General features: G+C 39.5%; 1 protein-coding gene across 1 annotated transcript in view; it reads left to right on the top strand.

The window, feature by feature from the left end:
- The first annotated feature begins 515 nt into the window (after nucleotides 1-515).
- Nucleotides 516-23054, top strand: part of LOC149178671 (uncharacterized) — a 396993-nt gene continuing 374454 nt past the window's right edge. Inside the window, exons 1-3 of the mRNA XM_089422194.1 lie at nucleotides 516-591; nucleotides 697-1055; nucleotides 17660-18004. Coding sequence (XP_089278320.1) covers nucleotides 516-591; nucleotides 697-1055; nucleotides 17660-18004 — 780 coding nt within the window. The remainder of the gene's footprint in view (nucleotides 592-696; nucleotides 1056-17659; nucleotides 18005-23054) is intronic.

The raw sequence follows: 23054 nt of genomic DNA, 5'->3' as shown, positions 1-23054 counted from the left end.
TTTAAGTATAAATCGGTGATTAATAAATAATAAGATAACCTCAATCCATCTCTATTCCATCTTTTAAGTATAAATCGGTAATTAATAAATAATAAAGTAATTACTTTCAATTTGGTCGGTGACATTTTCCTCTCCTTTCTCTTTATCTATAAATATATATTTTTAAATGATAATAATAGAAAAATAATCTAACCCACTGTCTTTTCCTTTATCTATGCATCTATCTATATAAATATTTAAACAACAAATTCACCTAACCTATTAAGATCTGATTAGATGAGGTAAAACTTGTACTGCGGAGATATTTCATATGGAACTGGTTGCTAAGAATCAACCCTAAATCAGTAGACTGCTCTGCTCGAGTCCATAGTGCAACGATAGCTCAGTTGAGCTGATGGGCTTTATACTGTGAAACACATATTTTGGAATAATTTTAACTTTGGCATCTGCAGTTGGATTTGCGAATCAATACATCACATTTTTTAAAACCAAACGGTCGGGAATAGTCCAAGAAAATGACACGTATTCAGAACCTGGAGAAAAATATGCACAGGTTATTGGAGCCAAAGTTGTGTATCCTTTTAAGATTTAGTTTATAATAAAATTTCCTTTCTCTTTCAATTTCAATTGCCTTTTATTTATTTTTCCCTTAGCATGCAAATGCAGCATTGCAAGAGATGTATGAGCTGGCCAAAGAAATGGCCAAGGAGCTGAGAGACATTTTAGAGGTGGTGTCCACTTCCCAGCACCCCAAGTTTCCGGACATTGTCTTGAATGTGTTTGCGAGAATTGTGGTATACCGAACGAAACCCCAGGAAACGAACAACGTTGAACACAAGCTGCGGAATGTTAGTTTAGAGATTCTGAGCAGGCTGTCCCACAGCAGGGTAGCTGGGCCTTTGGCCCAGAATATGGTGAAGCTAGCCAGGTACGTTTTGAAGACGGACAACGAAGAGAATGGCAGGGTTTGCTTGCGGATCATCTTGGACCTCCACCGCAAATTTACACCCGCACTTGAGCCAGAGGTTCAACCCTTTCTGGACTTCGTTCGCACTGTGAGTACTCACGAGCACAAATGTTATCATAATACAAGTTTTATTAAGCTGTACGTACTTCAAAAGGTGGTGCATTCCTTAATTTCATACCAGGGGTAATTTTCTACCGAAATTTCCCACTAAAAATTGAGTCGCAACACACCTTGCAGGAAATACCACTGCTCCTGCAAATCACCGAACATTGCAGTACCAAAACATTTCTCTCTGCCACCCGACAATTCCCAAATAAAACTAATCATGACAATGAACGTAACCACAACTTGTTAGAAGTTGTTGCATCGAGGTTTCTGGCTACTAGAAGCTTGATTTACAGTCTTTATATCATACCTTCTCGCATGGTCAACTCTGGTTAAAACCCATATTTGGCTGAACTTTGTGTGTCAATTGTCATTGAGGGTCAAAACAATCATATCTACAATGGCTATGATATGAAATCTAAGACGAAAGTAATTTAACTTGCTAAGTAAGGCTCTATTTGTGCATTTCTTCATTCCAGACATGTAAGAGTCTGCTTTGAGTATGACTTGGTTGAATAGAAAGTGATACCTCCTTTTCTGCACATCTTACCCACTAAAACCCCTGGTTTGCAAGGAGAAGACATTGCCGATTCTACTTGACTTTGATTGCTGAAAGTGTACGAGTTTTATTATGAACCAATAATTGCATACAGCTTCAAACCTTATAGCGTCGAATTATAAAATGCATTCATTATTATCATTTTACTATTATTTGGATTTCGTAAAGTTGCTTGGAGGTTTTATTATTATTATTATTATTTGGGTTTTTTTGGAGGTTGCTTTGACAAACACACTTCAAAGTTAGCGGCTGCACTGCATGGGACATACTTCCTTCCTGCGAAATTATAATGGGATGTGCATTCGATCTCATCCCTTTTTTGATATGCCATTTGGGTGGGCCAGAGAACAGCAAAAATGGAATTCTGGTGAATGGCTTAATACTTTGCCAACCTCACGATTGAACTAAGGCCCTATTGGCAGGTTTGACTTGGTTCTAATTTGATTGCCTAATTGTTCTTTTTTTCAATTGTGGTTAATGGACACTGAGTGGCCGCTACATCCACGGGGAATAATCTGGGCAAATCAACCCGAAAGGATCTACTTGCCGGCTTATCTGGTCGGGCCTAACCCCAAGGGCGTCGAGGAGATTTGACCCAGTGACCTCCCAACTGGCAAGGTATTTAGCAACGGAAACTCGACCAACTGAGCTATCCCTTGGGACTAATGTAATTGCTCTTATTTCATTCATCTTAGTCTATTTTTTCATATTTGCTCAGAACGTGGAAAAATATTTATATCATCCAATCACAGAAACATATTTCTGTCTCGCAATCAATATCTTGTCTATAGTTTGACTTTTTTCCTCATCAATTTGCTCACCTCTGATTACAATCTCCCACAATAGAAATAGAGTCTATTCTTTCCCTCTTCTTTCTGATAATATGGATAGGCATCTTTATTACTCCTTTAGCTTGAATCGATTGTAGAATGTAGCTCTCGTTTCAGGTAATAAACAACTTCACTAGTTTGCTGAAGTGTCCAGGACCCAGGCAGATGCAAGTTCAATAACACTTTCATTATTCATGAACTAGCGTCTATTACAAATGAAATTTCAAGTTATGACACTTGCAGGTTTTAGTTGAATGTAAGGCTGTTCATCATATGCAAGTTTAGGCCTTACAGAATTTCAAGCTGTGCCTTTTCTCATCCCATTGCATGGATTCAATAATGGTTATAATACTCTTTTATCAATTCAGTTTATTGATCCTGTATTCATTCTCCTTGCTAATAGCGTGTTTTCCTCATTCATTAGTGTTAATCACTTAAAATGGTTGTATCCTTAATGGAATGCTTACATTTTTGTGTGATTTTTAGTTTGATTCATATACACCTTCTGGTAGAGATGCATAGGCTTCCTCACCAAGGAGCTATGCTCTTTTTTAAATCTGTAGAGCACAGAACTGTTACTCAAACTTCTAGTTATACATTTTTTTAAACACACACACATATATATATATATATTTTCCATCAAATTGGCAATATAGTTTGACTTACTTTTTGGATTTAGTGCTATACTCTTCGAGGGTGGAGACTTGCCAAATATTGATATTTATAAACGTCTGCATGGTGCTTATTTTAAACAAATCATACTAAAATATTATCAGAAGCCTCATATAAATATTCTTATTTTATGAAAGAAAGGGTTGAAATTTTACTCTAGCTTTTTCCTGAAATCTAAGTTATGTTTTTAAAATATTATTGCATACTTCTGCTGCTTCTTTATTTTTTTTATCCAAAGAAATCCTCATGGGGAATCCAAGGTGTAGAAAATCCATGAAATTCTGCAACTGCTCTAATGAACGATCTGAATACTAGTTTCTTCTCATTAAGACACATAATTTCTCTACTTATTTTGCATCAGAATAGAACAGAATTAAAAACAGTCACACAATTAGCAGGACACAAAAATATCTAGGGAACCCAACTGGGAAAACCCTCTGCTTCTTTGAGAATTTTATTGATAGAAATTTGAGCAATAGATCTCTTACAGTACAACTGTTTCAATCAGAAAGCAATCTGGTTTTCTCTACTTGTACTAAGCTGAAACCCCTGCAAGACTCTCATCCCTGCTTCCCTATTTCCTTGTGCAAATCCCAAGGAAATTCTCCTATAATTCTGCACACAAGCCTCTCTTGGTACACTGATCCTCTCACAAGCTCACACACACAAACACAAATCTGTGTTCTCTACTGCCTTGTCTCACCAACTCGTGCTCACAAGACAATGAATAATTCTGTGCCTTGGTCCTCCTTATAAGCTTTTCAAATAGGCTAAATCTGGCAAGTTATATTTTTGGAACTCAAACTAGTGATTGATGAGTTAACCGAGTCTAACTGACTCATTTAACTCATGTTGCCTTAATTTAGAACTTGAGACTCACGCATGTCAATTTCCAAAACTAACTCGCACTAGGAGACAACAATTGAGCCTCCCACTCCAGTGCATTAGTCGAACTGCTTCATGAATTGTCCTAACTTATAGGAATTTGTCCTAAATTTTAAGATCTCGCCCTAACTTTTAGGTACTCGTGCATGCTAAGGAAAACTGCTTCTTGGTCTTTTTGACTAAGGCACAAGTCAAAGAAGGACCTTTCTCGTTACTATTTTTATTATTTAACACTCTCTTATAGCGAGGAAGGCTCTTCTGGAAGAACCTCGTCCACCTGGAACTGTCTCCAACACTACCATGTTCTCTATTCCTAAAACTGCTCCCTCTGTACTAGAAGATTCCTTGCTTTCTTCTGTGGAATCTGATCTAAAGAATTGTTCCTTCCCACCATTTTCTGCAAGTCCATTGTGAAAATTCCTAGACTCAAAGGAATCCCTACTGCAGCAAATCTGAATCTACTTCACTTACTTGATTTTTTAAATTACATTCATCAAGTTATTCTTTTGAATATTGAAGAAAATTACTTCTGCAACCTACACTAATTAAATATTTGATCTCATGAAAAAGAAAACAGAGCAAAGAACAAGATACATAAGACACTTATTTTTGGACACAATAGTCCCCGGAAAAACCCAATACGGGAAAGCCGGTGCAACAACACTGAGGGTTTATTATTATGCAGGAGAAATATTTGAATACAAATCTAGGATGCTCATCTAGAAATCCTTTACAGAGAAGATACTGGCGGAAAATCTGAGTGAGTTTTACCTCACTTCACCCGACATAATTCCTGCTGATCTGACACAAGGTTGGCTAACCCCAGCTCAATGTTGCACGAAGCGGGAGCGAAGCGGAAGCGTCATTTTCCAAAAATCTAGGAAGCGAAGCGTCCGCGGAAGCGTCTGCTATATATATATATTTTTTATATTTTTTTGCATTTATACTCAAAACAAACATCCCAAATACCAAATTAATTGTAGAAGACATGAAAACATGCATATTTTTGCATAAATCAAGATAGATATGGCATCCATGATTCCATTGTAGTTACTAGTATGTACAACAATCATCTATATTCTAGCTATTACAAACATACATCAAATTTTTAAGCATAGGGTAGATGTAGGTAAGCCTACGTTGTTGAGCGCATGTCAACCGGTATACGACAATCATGTTATTAAATTGAAAACAAGTACATTATACAATTGGAGCACCATGACACGATAATTCGAAGTTGACGTATACGTTAGCCTATTTATTTGTTATGATCTACTTGAAACTAAGGTTTAGCATTTGAAAATCATAAAAAAAAAATTAAAAAAATTGTATAGTACGAAAAAACTAAACTTTGGTGTTATCGCTATCACTGCCTACCATAGTGACATAATAATAGAAATAAAATTTAAATCGGTCAATCATGTTATGTTTAATCATGTTATGTTGATAGTGTATCTGTAAACAAGTTGGTGTATTTTGTAACATCAGTCAATATAGAAAATTATAATAGCCGTATAAAACTAATAGCACAACAACAATTCTATGTTGACATAGCCTATATGATGATTATGCTCTGTTGATTATTGTGTATTGAGTTGGACTTACTAATTATTTCACAGAGAAGCTACAACACCATAACTGATATGCGCAAGAAGATAACTATTCATTTCTGAGCCATGCTCCATTGCTCGATATAGGTCTCTCCGTTAGGGTATTGCATTTCTCTATATGAGAAACTTTGTGGCTGTCAATGAAAGATCATCATTACAGTTACCAATCATATTAAAACCCTTCAAACCCATAAAAATTGTAGTAAGGAATCAAGGTCCAATGTTGTGTCTTAAACACACCACATAAACAATTAAAATAATTATCAAATTTATTATCTGATGACAAGTTATGGATTAAACAATAATTTGCTACACACCGTGAAGTTTCAATAACTCGACGATGCATTGAATGTATGTAAAACATAGTGCGTATTCTTATAAATAACCTTTAGATTTTGAGAATTATAATTCATTACAGAACTCCTCATGGAGATGCTCGCATAACTCCACCACTATCGTAAGCGATCTGGAATCCAACGTGCAAACAACATGATTTTAATAGCGCTTCCGGAGGCAACGCAACCCACATTCCAGGAATCGATTTAAAAATTAGGAATCGCGCTTCGCCTGGAGGTTCTGGAACGCTTCCGTACGGGACGCGATTCCGGCCTAGGATCCGGGGGGGGGGGGCGATTCCTGCAACTCTGCCCCAGCTATTTCTGCGTTGGCTCTGCGTCAGCCTTGCATCACCTTTCACTGCCCTCTGCGTCAGCTCTTCCGGCTGTTCTGCAGTTCCCAACAATTTTAGTTGTTTTGACAGTTTCAGCTATTCCAACAATTCTAGATTCTGCGTGATAGGCAGCTTTTCTGCGTCATCTCTCTCGGTTATTGTGCTGCCTTTGCGTCAGCTCTCCAGGCAGTTTCGACAGTTTCGGTTGTTCCGGTAGTTTTGGATTTTGCGTGACAGACAACTTTTCTGCGTCAGCTCTCCCGGTTATTGCGTTGCCTCTCTGCAAGCTTTCTCCACCTCTTTGTTCTATATTTTCTAGAAAGTCCTCCCAGATTCTCTCTGCCTCTCAGCTGCAAGATCTCCCCAATCAATTTTCCTCTTGAGAACTTCTCACTTCAGAAAATCGATTTCCTTAATCTCTCTGTGTGTATTTCCAAATGAACCCCAAGCCTCCATTTTATACTTTTCTTGTTGAGTCTTCAACGATCGAGATTAAGTCTCTAATCAACGGCTAAGATTAAAACATGACTTGATCCACCTTCTAGATCATTCTCATCCATATTTTGATTAATACCCATTAATATTTTAACTTCCCTAAGTTTAGACTTGGGAACCCCATTAAAAATATTAATTATTTTAATAAAATACAATCTGGGTGGAATTTCACTAAACTGTTTTTGGGTTCTTTAGAACTCATGTGCCTTAGCCTCTCCACCAATTTTCAAGGCTAGAGCACTTTTGATGCTACCACAAACGAACATCCATCACTTTAGTCATAAGTGCCATGTACCCTGTGTACCTTTGTGGCTGTTTCCTTTGGCTAAAGTGCTATTGGAAGATTCAACTCTCTTGTGATCTCCCTTAACCAAATCCTTTGCCCCCTTGGCTCGAACTCTCCATTTACTGGGAGTCTCTGATTGAGTGGATGCCTCCACTTGTTCTGGGCCTCATCATCCTGTTGGTGAGCCCAATTGCCAACTAGCTTGGACTGAAACTAAGATATTGGCTGGGGCTCCATCTTGAGAGTTCTATCCTGCTCTCGCTCAACCACCACTTCTCTACTCTGAGCTCTCCCAGTCTTGTTGCTCAAGGCTGCACCTGTATCTACTTGCAACTTGTAGAGATTCTTCACCCTCACACCTATCTGCTTCTTACATCTAGAAGTTGTGCTGGAGGTATGCCTTACCTCTGTTGAAGATGATATCATAGTCCTTGTCCTCAAGTGTAGCTACCGTAACAAGATTCTACCTCAATCCTGGAACATAGAGAAGATCTCTGAGATGAAGAGGATTACCTAACTCCCTTTGAAAATTGATAGTACCAACTCCTCTAGCTACATACTGACCAACATCTCCTAGCTCAATCTGAAATTGCATGTCCTTCTCCTTTAGGTGGCTAAAACTCTTCTTGTTCCCGGTCATGTGGAAGGATGCTCTTTAATCAATATACCATATATTTCTATCTGTCGAGCTTGCCATGCAAGCAATCAATTAGAAGTCTTTGTCGAACTGGGCTGGAAATGCATCTACCTCTGTTGACGTAGCTACATGATCCTTACGAGACTCCTCCTTTTGCTTAGGTAACTTAGTGGCATAGTGTCCAAACTCATGGCAATGGAAGCACTTGAGCTTGCTTAGACCTTCTTTTTGCCGTTCTGACTGGATTCGACCTCTCCTTGGCTCTTCTCACCCTTGGCCTTGCCTACCAGGGCAAGGTTCCCCTCGCGCACTGTTGTAACTGATCTACCATCTCTAGTCCCTCTTCGAATCTCTTCTTGAATTCAGCCAGTCCAAAACCTTTCCCAATTGGGAAAATTCTCTGTACTGTTGACAACATCTTGGAAACCATACTAATACTTGTGAAGTCCTAGTAAGGCCAAACTCACAATCTCATGATCAGATATAATCACCCACACCACCCAGCTCATCTCGTACCTAAGTGAATATTGAAAATTATGTGACTGTGGGCTCATCCTTACTCATCCAGATACTCCTAAGCTTCTCCTTAAGAGTAAGCTTCCTGGTATCACTAGTACTCTGATATAGTTCTAATATAATTTTGAACAACTCATAAGTTGTCTTCTTCTCATGGATATGAGAAACTATATGATCTCTGACCCCTTCTAGAATAATCCTCCTTACCTTGATATCATTCTTAGTATGATGGGTCAACTTTTGGGGATCTTGTGGTGGTGGTATGGTCTGCTTCACAAATTCTCCCACCCCATTATCCTCCAAAATTATTGTGATCATCCCTTTCCATGGAACGAAGTTCGATGCTCCCTCTAAATAGTGATCTACTCTCAATCCTTATTACGCCATCCTGCTTTTCCAGAGAGCTCTCCAACACCTGCCCAATAACAGCCTTGTAGTCCTTCAAAAGAAGTTGTACTTAGGGCACTTCTTGCACCTCTCTAATAGTCCTTCAACCTGTACATGAACTGCCAACCAAATTTGTTTGAAAGGACCTCACCACCCAATAATACATCAACATGGAAGAACAATAAGCATAGCTCTGCAATGGATGACTTCCATTGCCTTAAATCTCCTCGGCCTGTGCACCTAATCTTGAGGTTTCGACCCTTTGGTTAGGGAACGTGTACATACACAACCCAGATCTCGGCCTCTAAACCTCCTTCAAAACTTGTGTAACCCTTCCTCTACAAGCATTCCTTCATTGCCCTGTAACTCGGCCTAATACATGTTGTTGTTCAAAGGTTATCTACCTTTGTCCAACTCCCATCTAGGGCTTCAACTTTCTTGTAACAAGCACAAAAATCCAATGTTCCACGGGGACTCGCCCCCACCCCTAGGGGTCTAGTTTCCTAGCTCCCCCGCACTCTGGGGACTTGGGGACGAGAAGGGGTCGTTTCCCCACACTCCCAAAAAACAGGGTATGTAGGGGGACGTGCCAGAGGGACGTTTCCTTGTGCTGAGGGGTTGTTTCCGAAAAGGGGGACATGGGGGGTCGAGGGACCCGATTTTTAAAATAAACTTTTGTTTATAATTAAAATTTAACATTAGTTTTAATACTTTAGGGTTTCAATTCGTTTTGTTATAAATTTAATTCATTATTCGCCCTAGCCCCTCACTCCATTCGCAAGATGCTCCTAGTTCCTCTGCAGCAGAGAGGAATTAGTCCACATATAGCTTCATCCACTCTATCAAGAGGAACAAGCTTACCTCTAAAAGAGTGGAGAAGTTAGTTGTTGTGCACAGTGCCCTATGTCTTGAGCATAGGAAGACACCCCAGTACTTGAAGGGACCAACAACACGATGGGATGTTGATCCAGAGGATGATGCACATGTAGATATGGAGGAGAGACTTGATGAGAGACAGATGGGGTTGGTTGGTGTGCCACTTAGCATGTTTCAGAATGCTAGTGATTCAGATTCAGATGGTGATATGGTTGATCCTTATTTATTCATGCAGTAGCTAGATCTAGAGACTAGCAAGGCATTACCTTGAGGCTTGAGCAAAATTATGCCCGTTTATCTTTCGATATGTTGATGTTCTTATGTTATTCTGACTCTATAAAATTTTGACTCTTGATGTATCAGACTTGACTTTTATAATTTTATTTCAATATTCACTGTTCAGTATTCAATGTTCATAGTAGGAAATGGAACATCAATATGGTTTAAACTTTAATCATAATGTGTGATGTATGATTATAAATTAGAATTTTAAATTTATATGATATTTGATAATGATATTCATATCAATGATCATGCTTTGCAGCTTTTCAATTCAAACCCAATTGTCATAGTGGACTCAATTTATAAATTATATTTTATATTTATAAGCTTTTAAGACCTTGACGTCCCCCATGTTTCCTAAAAATTGGCGGGGAGCTTTTGCATAGGCCGCTCCCGCTTATCCTCGCTCCCTCGCCCCCCCATCTCGGAACCTTGGTGGAACATTGCAAAAATCTGCGGCCTGATGCACAGAGAATTACACAACAAAAGTGAGCACAAAATTGCCCTCAACCTCACCACCAACTACCCAAACTCGGTCTGTACCAATCGCAGAAAAAAACACAAGAAAATCGACTCCTCCTTCCTTTGATAAGGATCCTAGAGGTTGCGGCTGATTCAAAAGTTCTTCTTCTCTGATGCTAGCACTCAACTTTGTTGGTCTTAATTCTATCCCACGCTCTGATACCATGTAGAAAATCCATGAAATTTTACAAATGCTCTAATGAACAATTTGAAAACTAGTTTCTTCTCATTAAGACACAAAATTTCTCTACTTATTTTGCAGCAAAAAAGAACACAAATTTTTTTCTAGGGAACCCAACTGGGAAAACCCTCTGCTTGTTTGAGGATTTTATTGACAGAAATTTGAGCAATAGATCTCTTACAATACAACTGTTTCTATTAGAAGACAATTTGGTTTTCTTTGCTTGTACTAAGTTGAAACACCTGCAAGACTCTGATCCCCGCTTCCCGATTTCCTTGCGCAAATCCCAAGGAAATTCTCCTATAAATCTTCGCACGAGCCTCTCTTGGTACAATGATCCTCTCACAAGCTCACACACACAAACACAAATCTGTGTTCTCTACTGCCTTGTCTCACCAACTCGTGCTCACAAGACAATGAATAATTATGTGCCTTGGTCCTCCTTATAAGCTTTTCAAATAGGCTAAATATGGTAAGATATATTTTTGGAACTCAACCTATTGATTGATCAGTTAACTGAGTCTAATTCATGTAACTTGTGTTGCCTCAATTTAGAACTTGAGACTTATGCATGTCAATTTCCAAAACTAACTCGCACTAGGAGACAACAACCGATCTTCCCACTTTAGTGCATTAGTCGAATTGCTTCATGAATTGTCCCAACTTATAGGAATTCTTCCAAGATTTTAGGAACTTGTGCATGCTAAGGAAAACTTCTTCTTGGTCTCTTTGACTAAGGCACAAGTCAAAGAAGGACCTTTCTCACTACTATTTTCAACACAAGGGATGCTTTCCCACATTTGTGGATGAAATGAACTCTAGTGGATGGTTTAACTAAGTTCCTATTGGCAGGTTTGACTTGTGTTCAATGACAATCTTTCTTATTTGATTGCTTAATTAATCTTGTTGATTGCATCTTAGCCTAAGTTCAGGCCATGTAATTTGTTTTTATCATCCGATCATCATCTTGTATAGTGTTTGACTTTTGCTCATCAATCTGTTCACCTCTGATTTCAAGTTCCCACAGTAAAAGCATAGCTTATACTTGCCCTATACTGTCTGATTCTATGGAAAGGCATTGCTGTTGCTCCTTCAGCTTGAATTAGTTGTAAGATGTAGCTCTCATTGTAGGTAATAAACAACTGCACTAGGTTGTGTAGTTCTCCATGGCCGGGGCAAATGCAAGCTCGATTATGCTTTCCCTCTTCTTGAACTAGTAAAAGACATGAGAGATTACAGTAGAAATGAAATTACTTGGCATGACACTGAGGAGGTTTTAGACACTGGAAAATCAAGGTATAAGTATGGTAATGTGTGTTTTAAACCTCATACATGATGATTTCAAGCGATGACCAAGTAATCAACATATGATATAGCAGGACTTCAATGCCATCTCCCAAGCCTCATAGATGTTGATGTTGTATGATATCATACTTCAATGGACCCAAATATTTGATGTCTGAGATGGTAATAACATGACTTGTTCTCAAATTGTCAAGGAAAATTGTGATGAGTGCTGCGATGATTGAAATGATCCCAACCTATGTGGTAATTTTGAAAAGAAAATGGATTCAAATAAGAATGGGAAACAAGTTGGCATAGATGAAAATGAGTAATTTACCTTGAACGGAATAATTTGCAAGCAAATAAATACTAATTTCTTGCATTTCTTAGTTACTGCAATCTAGTCTTAGTAGAGAGGTCCATTCTACTAGTGGCTTGTTGAATCCGAAGAAGTCAATATGCCAATCATCTGCCAAATTTGAAGATGTCTGGATGTTCGCTTACCTTAAGTTTAAAATGAAACGATCTTAATTTTTTTTATCAAATTACTAGTTTAATTCTAAGGTTTTGTTGAGTGCCTAGTTTCCTATAATATAATTTCTATGTCACATGGTTCGACGAATTTAAACCTTGAGGTTCGAAATTTGACAAACCTCAAAAAAATTGTTGGAATTTGTTTAAGTTTGCTCAGGTTTGTTTATACTAGGATGACACATTAGTGAAATTTCATTGAAGTTTAAAATGCCACATATTCACAAAGAAGTCACATAATTTCATAAAATTTTATCCAATCAATCCACAATCTACTATGACGAGATATTTGTACTAGTTTCCCAATATACAACCATCCAATCTATTATTTCTCTAGCTTCCACTCAAGGATGGAGCCTACATCAAATGGACGTTAAGACTGCTTTCTTGCATGGCTTGCTTAAGTAGGAAGTCTACTTGGAACAACCTCAGGTATTTGACGTACAAGATTGAAGGACACATGTATGCAAGTTGAAGAAAGCCCTCAATGGGTTGAAGCAAGCCCCTAGGGCTTGGTATGAGAGGATTGATAACTATCTAATGAAGCTGGGATTTACAAGGAGTGATGCTGATCCTAACCTATACTTCAAGGTTCAAAAGGACATGCCTCTCATTTTGGTCCTTTATGTAGATGATTTCTTTCTGACATGTGTAGGCCCTCTCATTTATCAATGCAAGAGGGAGTTGGTTTTCGAGTTTGAGATGAAGGACCTAGGACTGATGCACTACTGCCTAGGCCTGGAGGTCTAGCAAAAACTAGGTGAGATTTTCCTTTCTCAAGGAATACATTGTGAAGCTACTTGAGAGATGTGTGATGGTGGATCACAAGTCTATGTCTACTCTGATGAAACTCAACTTCAAGAAGTTATGTGGAAGTGCTGCTGGGCCTGAATTGGCAAACCCTTATGAATATAGACAACTTGTGGGGGCCCTGATGTTCTCGGTAAACTCTCGTCCGGACATATGGTACAACGAGGATCTATAAGGCTCCAACACATCAGGATTGATGAGCAGGTTGCAGACATCCTCACGAATCCCTTGGGGAAGGTCAAATTGTTAGCCTTCTAAGAGAGACTTGGAGTCGTGGAAAGACCCTCCCATGAGGGTCCTGCTTGAGTTGGATATTGAGCTTTGGTAGCTCCTAGGGGCTTGGGGTACATCTTGGAGCTATGAGCGACCATAGGGTGAGTGGTTCACTTTCCCCTATTGGTGCGCTGTGTATAGGGTGAGTGGTTCACCTTCCCCTACAATTGACATATGCATAAGATGAGTGGTTCACCTTCTCCTATGTCATATGAGTAGGTTGAGTGGTTCACCTTCTTTTGTTGATGCCCCAACATACATCCTACCCATGTAGTCTGAGACTCATGGGAAGTTCCTCTCATCTGGCCAATGAGTTGGGAAAAGTGGATAGGGACCATAGCACTATAGATGGACGCATCGTGTATAACCGTACTCCCTATGTCTAGGATGCATGGTGTTCGACAACTTGATCTGGGATCAAGTCTGATTGAGGTTCTACCTCTGGACTGACTTTTGTCAATGCAGAGTGGTAAGGTCTTGTGACTCACTCTCGATTGATTATTATTCTTCATTATTCATATCAGTGTTTAGTAGAGCAGAGATGAGATGAGATACATAGATGGTACATAATGACAAGATGGCATGATGATCGATGATGGATTGATAGGTGGAATTCTCCCTAGTTGAGAGGGAGTGTTAAAATTAGCAACTAGGGCCAAATTCCACTTTAGATAGCTCATTTGATGGAGATGATGATTGCATTAAATTCCTCTTTTCGAGAGGACCAAAATTGATATAAAGATATTCTAATTTAGACAAGCAGAAGTGTGTTTTGGAATTTATGACCACACATGTGCAAATTGTTTAGGTTGGCCACATCATCATGTAGGGTCATGAAGCCCAATGGATGTTTCACTTCACCCTCAATGATTTGTATAAATACAAGTGACCTCTCACCTCATTTGGCATCATCATCACTCACACATTCTTCTCTCTCCTTCTCTTGTTGGTTTGTACAACTATTGGGCATTCTCTTTCTCTCACATGTGTGGCAAGGAGGACAAATTTTTTGGGCAGATTGCAGGGCCGAATTTTAAGACTGTTGCAAGGGTTTGACTAGGGGCTGTTTGACCAAGTTTGATTGTGATTTTGGAGGGTTTGACTCTATTTGACCGCAAGGTTGACTTCAGGTTGACCAAGTTTGACTGCAGATCTTGATTGTTTTGCATTGACTTTGACAGTTGCTAGAGGCCGAGTTTGAGTGCCTTTGACTTGAGCTTCAAAGGAAAAGTTTCACTGTTGCGTTGAGCGTCTTTGACTTTGTGGTTAGGGTTGAGTTTGACTACAATTGACTACAAATTTGATAGGGTTGTTTTGGCTTTGATTTGGCAAGTCAACTAACTTTTTGTACTCTCTTTGTCTGCTGAACATTTGATATAATAAGAAGAAGAATTGATCAAAGGGTTTTCCCCACATTGGGGTTTTTCCCTGGCATCTGCCAAATCTAGTGTTCTCGTCTTGGCTTGTCTTCTGCGTTTTATTTTATGTTCTAGCTACGATTACTGTCAATGTGATTTATGGTTGATGTGATTGCTATTGGAAATTGTCATTGGGTTGCTTAAAGTACATTGAAGTAATTGTGCTAAGCATAGAACATACCATTGTCAACTAAATTTAACAGCGTCTCACACAATTCTCAGCTGTCACAACTGATCTTGGCCTGCCTTGATCACTACATGATCTCGGTTCCTACACAATTCTTCCTTTGTTGCCTCCTTGACTTCCTCTGCAAACCATGTTGTCTTGCTTCACTTGAGCCCCCTATTCCTTGCGCTAATCTCTATTTCCTAGTGCACTCGAAGCCCTCACTTGTGCCCTATTTCTTAGCACAGTTCAACCTCCTATTCTTTAGGACCTCGACTCCTCTCTTGTGCGCAACCAACTCCCAAATCCTAGTGCACTTGCGGCTCCTATTTCTTAGGACCCAATTCCTGTGCTCCACAATCAAGGTTGTCTCACAAACTCGTGAGCTCTGTCTTGTCACAAACCTTTGTCCATAAAACAATTGTAATTTACTTGTGCCTTCGTCCTCTTGTTATAGGTGAACTTCGATCCATGCAAGGAGGCCCAACTTAATTTAGAACTTGAGCTTCGATAGCGAGTTAATTGAGAGGGTTACCTACTCTCCTTCCAATCATCACTGGAGTTGTTAACTCATGCTCTCTCCAATTAACACTTATAACTCGCTTTTCCTTCAATCAAGACTGAAGACTAACTCGCTCTAATTGAATTGCTAACTGCCACCTTGTTTTGTAGTCAACCTGATGAAGACTCCACTTAACTGAAGCTACTACTCTATGCATGCTAACTTGATAATTATTCTAGTAAATTGGAAATAACTTAGCCTAAGTGAAGTCTAACTCATGAGGACAACTCAAGGTCTTCACTGGCTAAGGCACAAGCCATATGACCTTGCTTGCTACATTTTCAACAACAGGCCTGCAATTTGAGGTAGGAAAGTTGGGTCTGAGGCTGAGATTTTAGGCATATATAGCACTGAAATCGAGGAGATTCTTTGCACAAAATTCAAGGGGAATCTACTAGTACAGTTGATCGAAATTTGTGGAGAAATTTCTAGATTGACCGGCCTGAATTTTGAGGGATAGTAGCTAACCTGTAGCATGACATTCGAAGGAGAAAATAGCTGGCTGTGGCATGAATTTATGAGCTGATAAGGTTTGATAGTGGCACAAAAACTGAGTGTTAAATTATGGTATGTTCTATGCTTAGAGCAGTTTACTTCTTTTCTTCTTATTAGCCACATATTAGTAATCACATATACATTAAGTAAAGTGCAGATAGAACATTAAACGATCAACAGAAAACAAGCCAAGACACGAGACACAAGATGTGGTGGCTAGCCAGGGACAAACCCCAATGCGGGGAAACCCTTTGATCAAATCTTCTTTTATCTTCAATAGTTCAGCAAAGAGAAAATAGTACAAAATCAGAATTCTGTAATTTTATATCAGTAGCAGCAAACCCTAGATCAGCAGAATCAGACTTGGTCAAATGAGTTGAAATTGACTTCCAATATGCTTGGTCAATTTCCGGTCAACTAGCCCTCGAACAGCTTGAAGAAACAACCCTTGAACAACCCCAAAAACACAGTCAAATTGTTGTTGATTGAAGTCAACCTACTGCCCAAAACTAGGGTAGTTAACGCTAGTCAAACCTGTGGACGGATTGCCTCGATTTTTGTGCCAAAGTCTGCGGTCAGCTTAGGACAGGCAGCCACACCAAAACCGCACCCTTGATGAGTCAACGCTTGGTCAAAGAGAACTCCAACAGCTTCTGCGTCCTCCTTCTTCCCACGTGTGAGCTGCTTCTTGTATAACCCAAAGCTAAGGAGAGAGAGAGAAGAATGAGTGAAATGAGATGATGGCCAACCTTTAAACATATGCTCTTGACAAATGGGCGAGGGGGCATATGACTGACTCAGGGAACGGAGATCAACTGACACAATATATCGGCTACACTGGTGCCTGTTAGGGGCTGCCGGCTGAAAGCAAGTCTAGGAGAAAATTTCTTCTATGGAGTCACCCATTGGTGGTGGGTAATATGCCCAATTGTAACACAACTCAATATCTTACTAGTGGTTAAGTTTGACTTCTTAAATTCTTTACTAGAGTTACAATATTGACTCTTCTATAGTCTTCTTTATCATGGTCACGTGGCTAGCCCATTTTCCATCAATAATGGGGGCTGATGTGGCATCCTTTCGAATCGTGGTGGTCAAAAGAGGAAAGTCAACTTCTAGGTGGCATAACTTTTGCATACAAACTCCATCTGAGGTCTTTCTTGTGCCATTGGAAAGAAACCGACTGCAAATAGTGCTAGGTAGTGTGGCACTTAAACAACAAAGTTTTACCCCCTCAAAAAACTGCCATTTTATGCCTCAAACTGCTTTTGGAAGCTTTCAGACCCCATTTTGCCAAACTAGGACCTGCCAGTAAAAATGGTCTTCTGAGTTGATTCCTCCAATTTTTCCAAATAATATAATGATCCAATCTGACTCAATTATTATAGGCTTTTATCTATTATGAAAATGCTTTTTAATCTTTGGACTGTTGCTCATGGTTTTAAATTTGTGGATTCCTCTATGACATAAAGATGACACGGTATTTTGTATTGTGTGCTCAAATTTTGACTTCTTTAGAAAACAAAGAATAGAATCAGATACACATTTTACTAAAGCTTTTCTCAGTTTGTTTACGTTCTATTTGAGTGTACAAAATTGACTCTAATTGTCTTCAACTTTTTCCATTTGAGAAATTGCAGATTTATCAGAATTTCGAAGATACTGTTAAGTACTTTTTTGATGACTCAAGTGGAAATGAAAATCAGTTGGGAACTAGTCAACATTCCATGGGATATTTTGGTCCACACAGACCATATGTGGGGCTGACTCCTAGGAAGTTGAATCCAAGCACTCGGTCCTTCAGAATTGTTACAGAATTCCCTTTCATTGTGATGTTTCTTTTCAAAGTCTACGAGGGTCATGTTCACAAGAATATACCTGTTCTCTTTCCCTTGATGGTCAATGCCATATCAATTCCTGGCCCGCAGAATGCTCCACCCAACTTGAAAAATCATTATGTTGAAATGAAGCGTGCGCAAGTCAAGGTGAGGTTATCCATCAGTTATTGCCTTAGTAGTTTGTTGAGATCGAGCTTTAATTAACACTTCTCTATTGTATTCTTTTCCTTAAATGACAAGATAAACATATATGTGTGTTTGTGTGTGTATTCATATTAGATGTCAATTCATTTTATATATAAATCAAACCTGAGCTTGATTGCAATCTAACCCAAGCTCATCATTGAATGAAGTTTTACACAGGGAAGTATCCCACAGTGTCAGGGGTGCATCTCCCATATTTCCCATGACCCTAGGATAAGGAGTGCTTACTCCTTGATGCTCATTTGATGTTGAATTCTTATAGTTACTTTTATTTTCAATGTTCACAGGTTTAATTTTTGACTCTGGAAACTGATAACCTACTATTTAGCATTTACTTTTAGTATTTGAAGTTTGTTTAATAATTTTTAGAATGATTGATTTGAATCAATATATTTCATTTATGATTTTCTTATAAATTTTAAATTTCAAATTTGAAAATTTGATGTGCATGTATCTTTGATTCAATATGATATATGATATATCAATAACAATATGATAATAGCAATGGTCATTGGTGATTGAGGAATCATGTTTGTACCATCTAAAAATTTGAATTTAAAGGACGTCTCTGCATGTTCCCTGTGTGCGTCTCCCTGATTCTGTGCTCCCATGCCCTAGCAACTTGAGGAACATTGATTAAATGATCTATGACCAAATACCAAAATTCTTTAGACTAATTTTCTTTCGTCCTAGATATTGACCACACATAGTTCATATGCACAGTTACTGCAAAGCACATAGAATGTAGAAAATATATTCTGCTCATGAATAAACCAACCAAGGTTCTGATTCATAAAATCAAGATTGAAGGTCAACTGTTATATTAGTATTGTTCATTTCTTGGAAAATATGAACAATTTGAGCTTCTTAAATCACCTTTGCAGCCTTTCTATCTCTCTTACTGGGTCCTTGATGTCTGCATAAGCTACATCGTTATTGCTTCCAAGAGCTTCCACCACAATTTGAAATTTCCATGAATACTTAGACGGTTAAGTCCTCTTTTATTTGCAATTTTTAATCCCCTTATCAATTTTTCTGAATTCCTTGCGAGTGTTAGATGGCCTTAAAGAAAGAGAACCAGTTTTGGGACCTCAACTATATGCATATCCTTTTGGACCATTCTTGGTATCCACATTCTTTTAGAAGAATTCTACTTTGAATTTATTTAGCCATTTTAGAGCTCTAGCTTCTTTAAACTCAGATGTAGCTGCCTCTTCTTTAAAAATGTCTCTGAGTGAGGCATACTAATCTGAGGATAATCTGATGGAATGAGCACTAGAAATTGAAATAGAAGTTGAAGGTTATATTAAAGTCTACTAAAGACCATAATAGCTTATAGGGACTTATAGTAATTACAACCAGCAATAGTAGCCCAACCAAAACATATGGGTGTAAAGAACCCCCCTAAAGGTGTACTAAACCAACTTATGTATGTGTATTCCCTTTAGCCCAAATGGGTAATTGTTGTCGTCTCTGAGAATGAGTTTGTTAATAACAGCAGCTCCACAGAATAGATTGAGACATGGCTGAGTTAAAATTTGAGATCACAAACACACACACACACACACACATATATAAATTTATAGCCCTCTTTTGATCAGAGAAAATTTATAGATAATGTAGCCTTCTGTATGGCGTTGGCCTGTCACTGGGGAAACCAGAGCAGCTAGACCATAGATTGAAACTAATTGAGACTGAGCTTGATGATAAACATAACAGAGCCCATAAAATATCATGAAAATACTATGAGGAGGTGGAATCATCCACATCGATGGGCAACTGGTCACCTGGACTGTTCAGAGCAGGATCTTTGCCCTGCAGGATGACCTCTTCTATTTGGCCTAGTCTTTTGTCCATGGCTTTGGATTCTGCTTGAAGCTCATACATCTCACCCAAGATTTCGTCATAATTGCTTTAGGGCAAATAATGGCTCTCCAAGAGAGGCTTATGAGGATTCCTAGACCTATGAGGGATGGATATTCAATACAAGAGATACATCTAGTTCAAGGATTCCTAAGAGGATAAAGGACCTCTCTTAGGGTTTTGTGAGATAACAAACATATGAAGGTTTGGGACCACAAGAGAGACCTAGGAGGATCTAAGCGAGGCCTAGGGTTTATGAAATTTCAAGGACAATAAGATGCCTAGGTCAATCAAGGATGATAGAGGTCAAAGAAAGAATAACTTCCAATGAGTTTTTATGAGCAAATGACCCCAGGAATGCCGCTAGCTGAGAAGGTCTAAGGGAAAAAATGATGTTGGAACTAGGGCTCGAGGTTTCTCTCAATCTAGCCATCAGATTTGCTTCAAATTTTGAAGATGCCTAGAGGAAACCCCAACGTAGTAGCATACCAACTTGCTCTTCAAAATGACCTCCCTAATGCATTTCGCACTAGGCCCTAGTTGGCCTTCTAAGGTTAGGGTAGAAAATGGGAAAAGGTGAAAGAAAAAGGATGAGAGGAAGGGTGACCACGACGGGACTTGACTAGTGCCTAGACCATTGGGAGTATGGAGTCATGGGTGCTTATAGTAGGGTAAATTGACCTTCAAGGAGGCTAAAAGAGGAAGGCCTAGATAAGACCTCCATGTGCCAAGATGAAGAGGAGGGCTCTCATAATGATGACCAAGGGGGTGGCCCCTTGGTTTTCAAGAAAAACATGTGGTGCTCCCAAGTGGCTGTGGGGTACAGTGAATGGCCTCATAGGTCTCCAATTGGATCAAACAAGTCGAAGCTCCATCAACAAAGGCTAGAATGATGATACAAGCTGTCGCATGTCTCCCCGGGTGAGACAAAACACTGTTTGGGCTCTGGATCAGTTGCTAAGTGTATGGTGTAAGTATGTGGATGACTAGGCATTGTGGTCGAAGTGCATCATCATCTCTGTATGACTGGAGCATGAACAAGAAATACATGGTGCTGAAGAAGCCCATGGCATGGCAAATAATGCTCTGCGTGGAGGAGGCCCATGGATCTCAATGCTCATCCTACAAGTGCCATCATGGCCCTCTAGAGGGCTTGGATCCCGTATAGGGAGGTCAAGCCCAAGATGAAGATCCACATGCAACCTGTATAAGATCCAATACGTCTCCTCACCTTCCAGTACAACAATTCATTAGAATAATTGCGTAAATAAACTTGCAAATCAGGGGCCCAAGTGGACACTTCATAGTGGCATGGCCTTCCAAGTGGGCTTTAGAATGTACAAGTGTCCCCAAGCTCAAGAGGGAGGTTAATAAAGGACCCTATTAGGTGGTTTCAACCCTAAAGGGAGTGACAGGTCCATGGTACATCCGTCGAATGGCAGGTGTCATGTGAAATAATGGTGGAACGAAATAGGGTAGGAAGGAAGGCTCTGAGCCACATGCCATGGTACAAGGGCAACTATAATGAGGGAAGCCCACTCATGGGTGTGTAGATGTAGGAGGGAGGAATCGTGGTACATGAGTTACCCCGGCCTTTGTTTTTCCACTCTTCCTCATATTCCTTTTTCCTTTTATTAAGTTTTCTTTCTTTTAATTGCTCGAGGCTCTAGAGAATGAGAGCATGATGCGTATGATAAAGCAGTGAACACCCCCTTAAGGTTGGGCAGTTCATTGCCCATTAGAGGTTGGGACAATCATGGGTTCCTTAATGATGCAAGGGGCTCGCATAGGGGCCCTAGGAACTAGTGTGATGGCCATGATGATAGGGGGTAGAGCTCATGTTTGGCTTTTCCCCACACGCTAAATTTTTATGTCCTGTCCATATTTTGAATTTTATGGTACATTTCCTGTTGTAAGTGGCCAAATTATGCTTTTACCTTTCTTTTCATTTGTATCAACCTCCGGGGCATCGTTCCAAGCCCGACCCAAAGTGTGGACAAGGGGAGCAGGAGGCTAAATCCTTCTGGACCCAATGGACCAATGTAGACCCAGATGGGAGAAGTGTGAAAAAGGGTTATAATGAGCGGAGGGGAGTGATGTATATGGTGTTGGGAAGCGGGACCACGCAACCAAAATTAGGGTTTCTCATGTAGTGCCATTCCTAAAGCTTGTAGCCAATAAATGAGATCCCATAGGACTAGGATACAAGATTAACGACCAAGTTGTGACAAGGGAACAAGAGTACAAATCAAGCCCGTTCTTTTCGCCGAATCTCCCCACTAATCCATGTCCAAATGTGTCTAAGATAAGCAAGCAAAAACACCTAATTGCATAATAAAAATCCATACCTTCGGGGTTGGAAGACCGACGTTTGAACATATGATCATAACAGATGGACAAGGGCACATAACATCTGGCTCGGGTGGCAGAGAATGGTGGTGCATCGAGCTAACTGGTGGCTGCAAGGGGCTGCCGGCTAAAGACAACTAAGAGAAAATTTCTCCTATGGGTGTCACCCACTGGTGGTGGGTAACAAGTCACAAGATATGCATTGAACAATCAAGGAGTAAAGGCTTCCACCTACAGGTATTCTTCAACAGTTTGATTGCCACTTGGATTGTTCATCTTCTTTGGGATATTAGTCACCTACAACAATCTATTGCCAGTTGGGAATTTGTTGGAGCATTGAGATCCTCACCATCTTGCCGCTTGTTTGATGGATTCTCATTGGGTTTTTCTCCCTATTTCTTATAAATGTAGCCCATGAGCGCTCATTTTGTCATGGATGAAGCTCTGGCTTAGGCATACTCTGTTGAAATGATTCTTGCTTTAATTATATTGAAATTTTTTGGGGGTTATCTTGGCTTGTATGGTGGTGAATGCTCTTGGTGCATGAGGTGACTTTGTACATTTCTTAATGGTTTTGATGTTCTTATTTATATGGGCTTTTCCATCTTGCTTACATTTATTTGTATCTCACCCTGAAGGCAATACTGCCTAGGGAGGAGGAACTACAACTACTTGTAGTTCCTCTTAAAACTTGTCCATCTTCTAGACGAGATTTAGACTTGTGGATTCTTGTTTGAACCACAAGTCAAATCTAGTCATTAGAAGGGCAAGTGCTCTTGGT

This window comes from Pinus tabuliformis, chromosome 4_1, assembly GCF_031772625.1.
Source record: "Pinus tabuliformis cultivar Carrire ecotype Pingquan chromosome 4_1, CPIR1, whole genome shotgun sequence".
NCBI classification, from domain to species: domain Eukaryota; kingdom Viridiplantae; phylum Streptophyta; class Pinopsida; order Pinales; family Pinaceae; genus Pinus; species Pinus tabuliformis.
The sequence above is the reverse complement of the archived record's forward strand: the minus strand, read 5'-3'. Positions and strand labels throughout refer to the sequence as shown.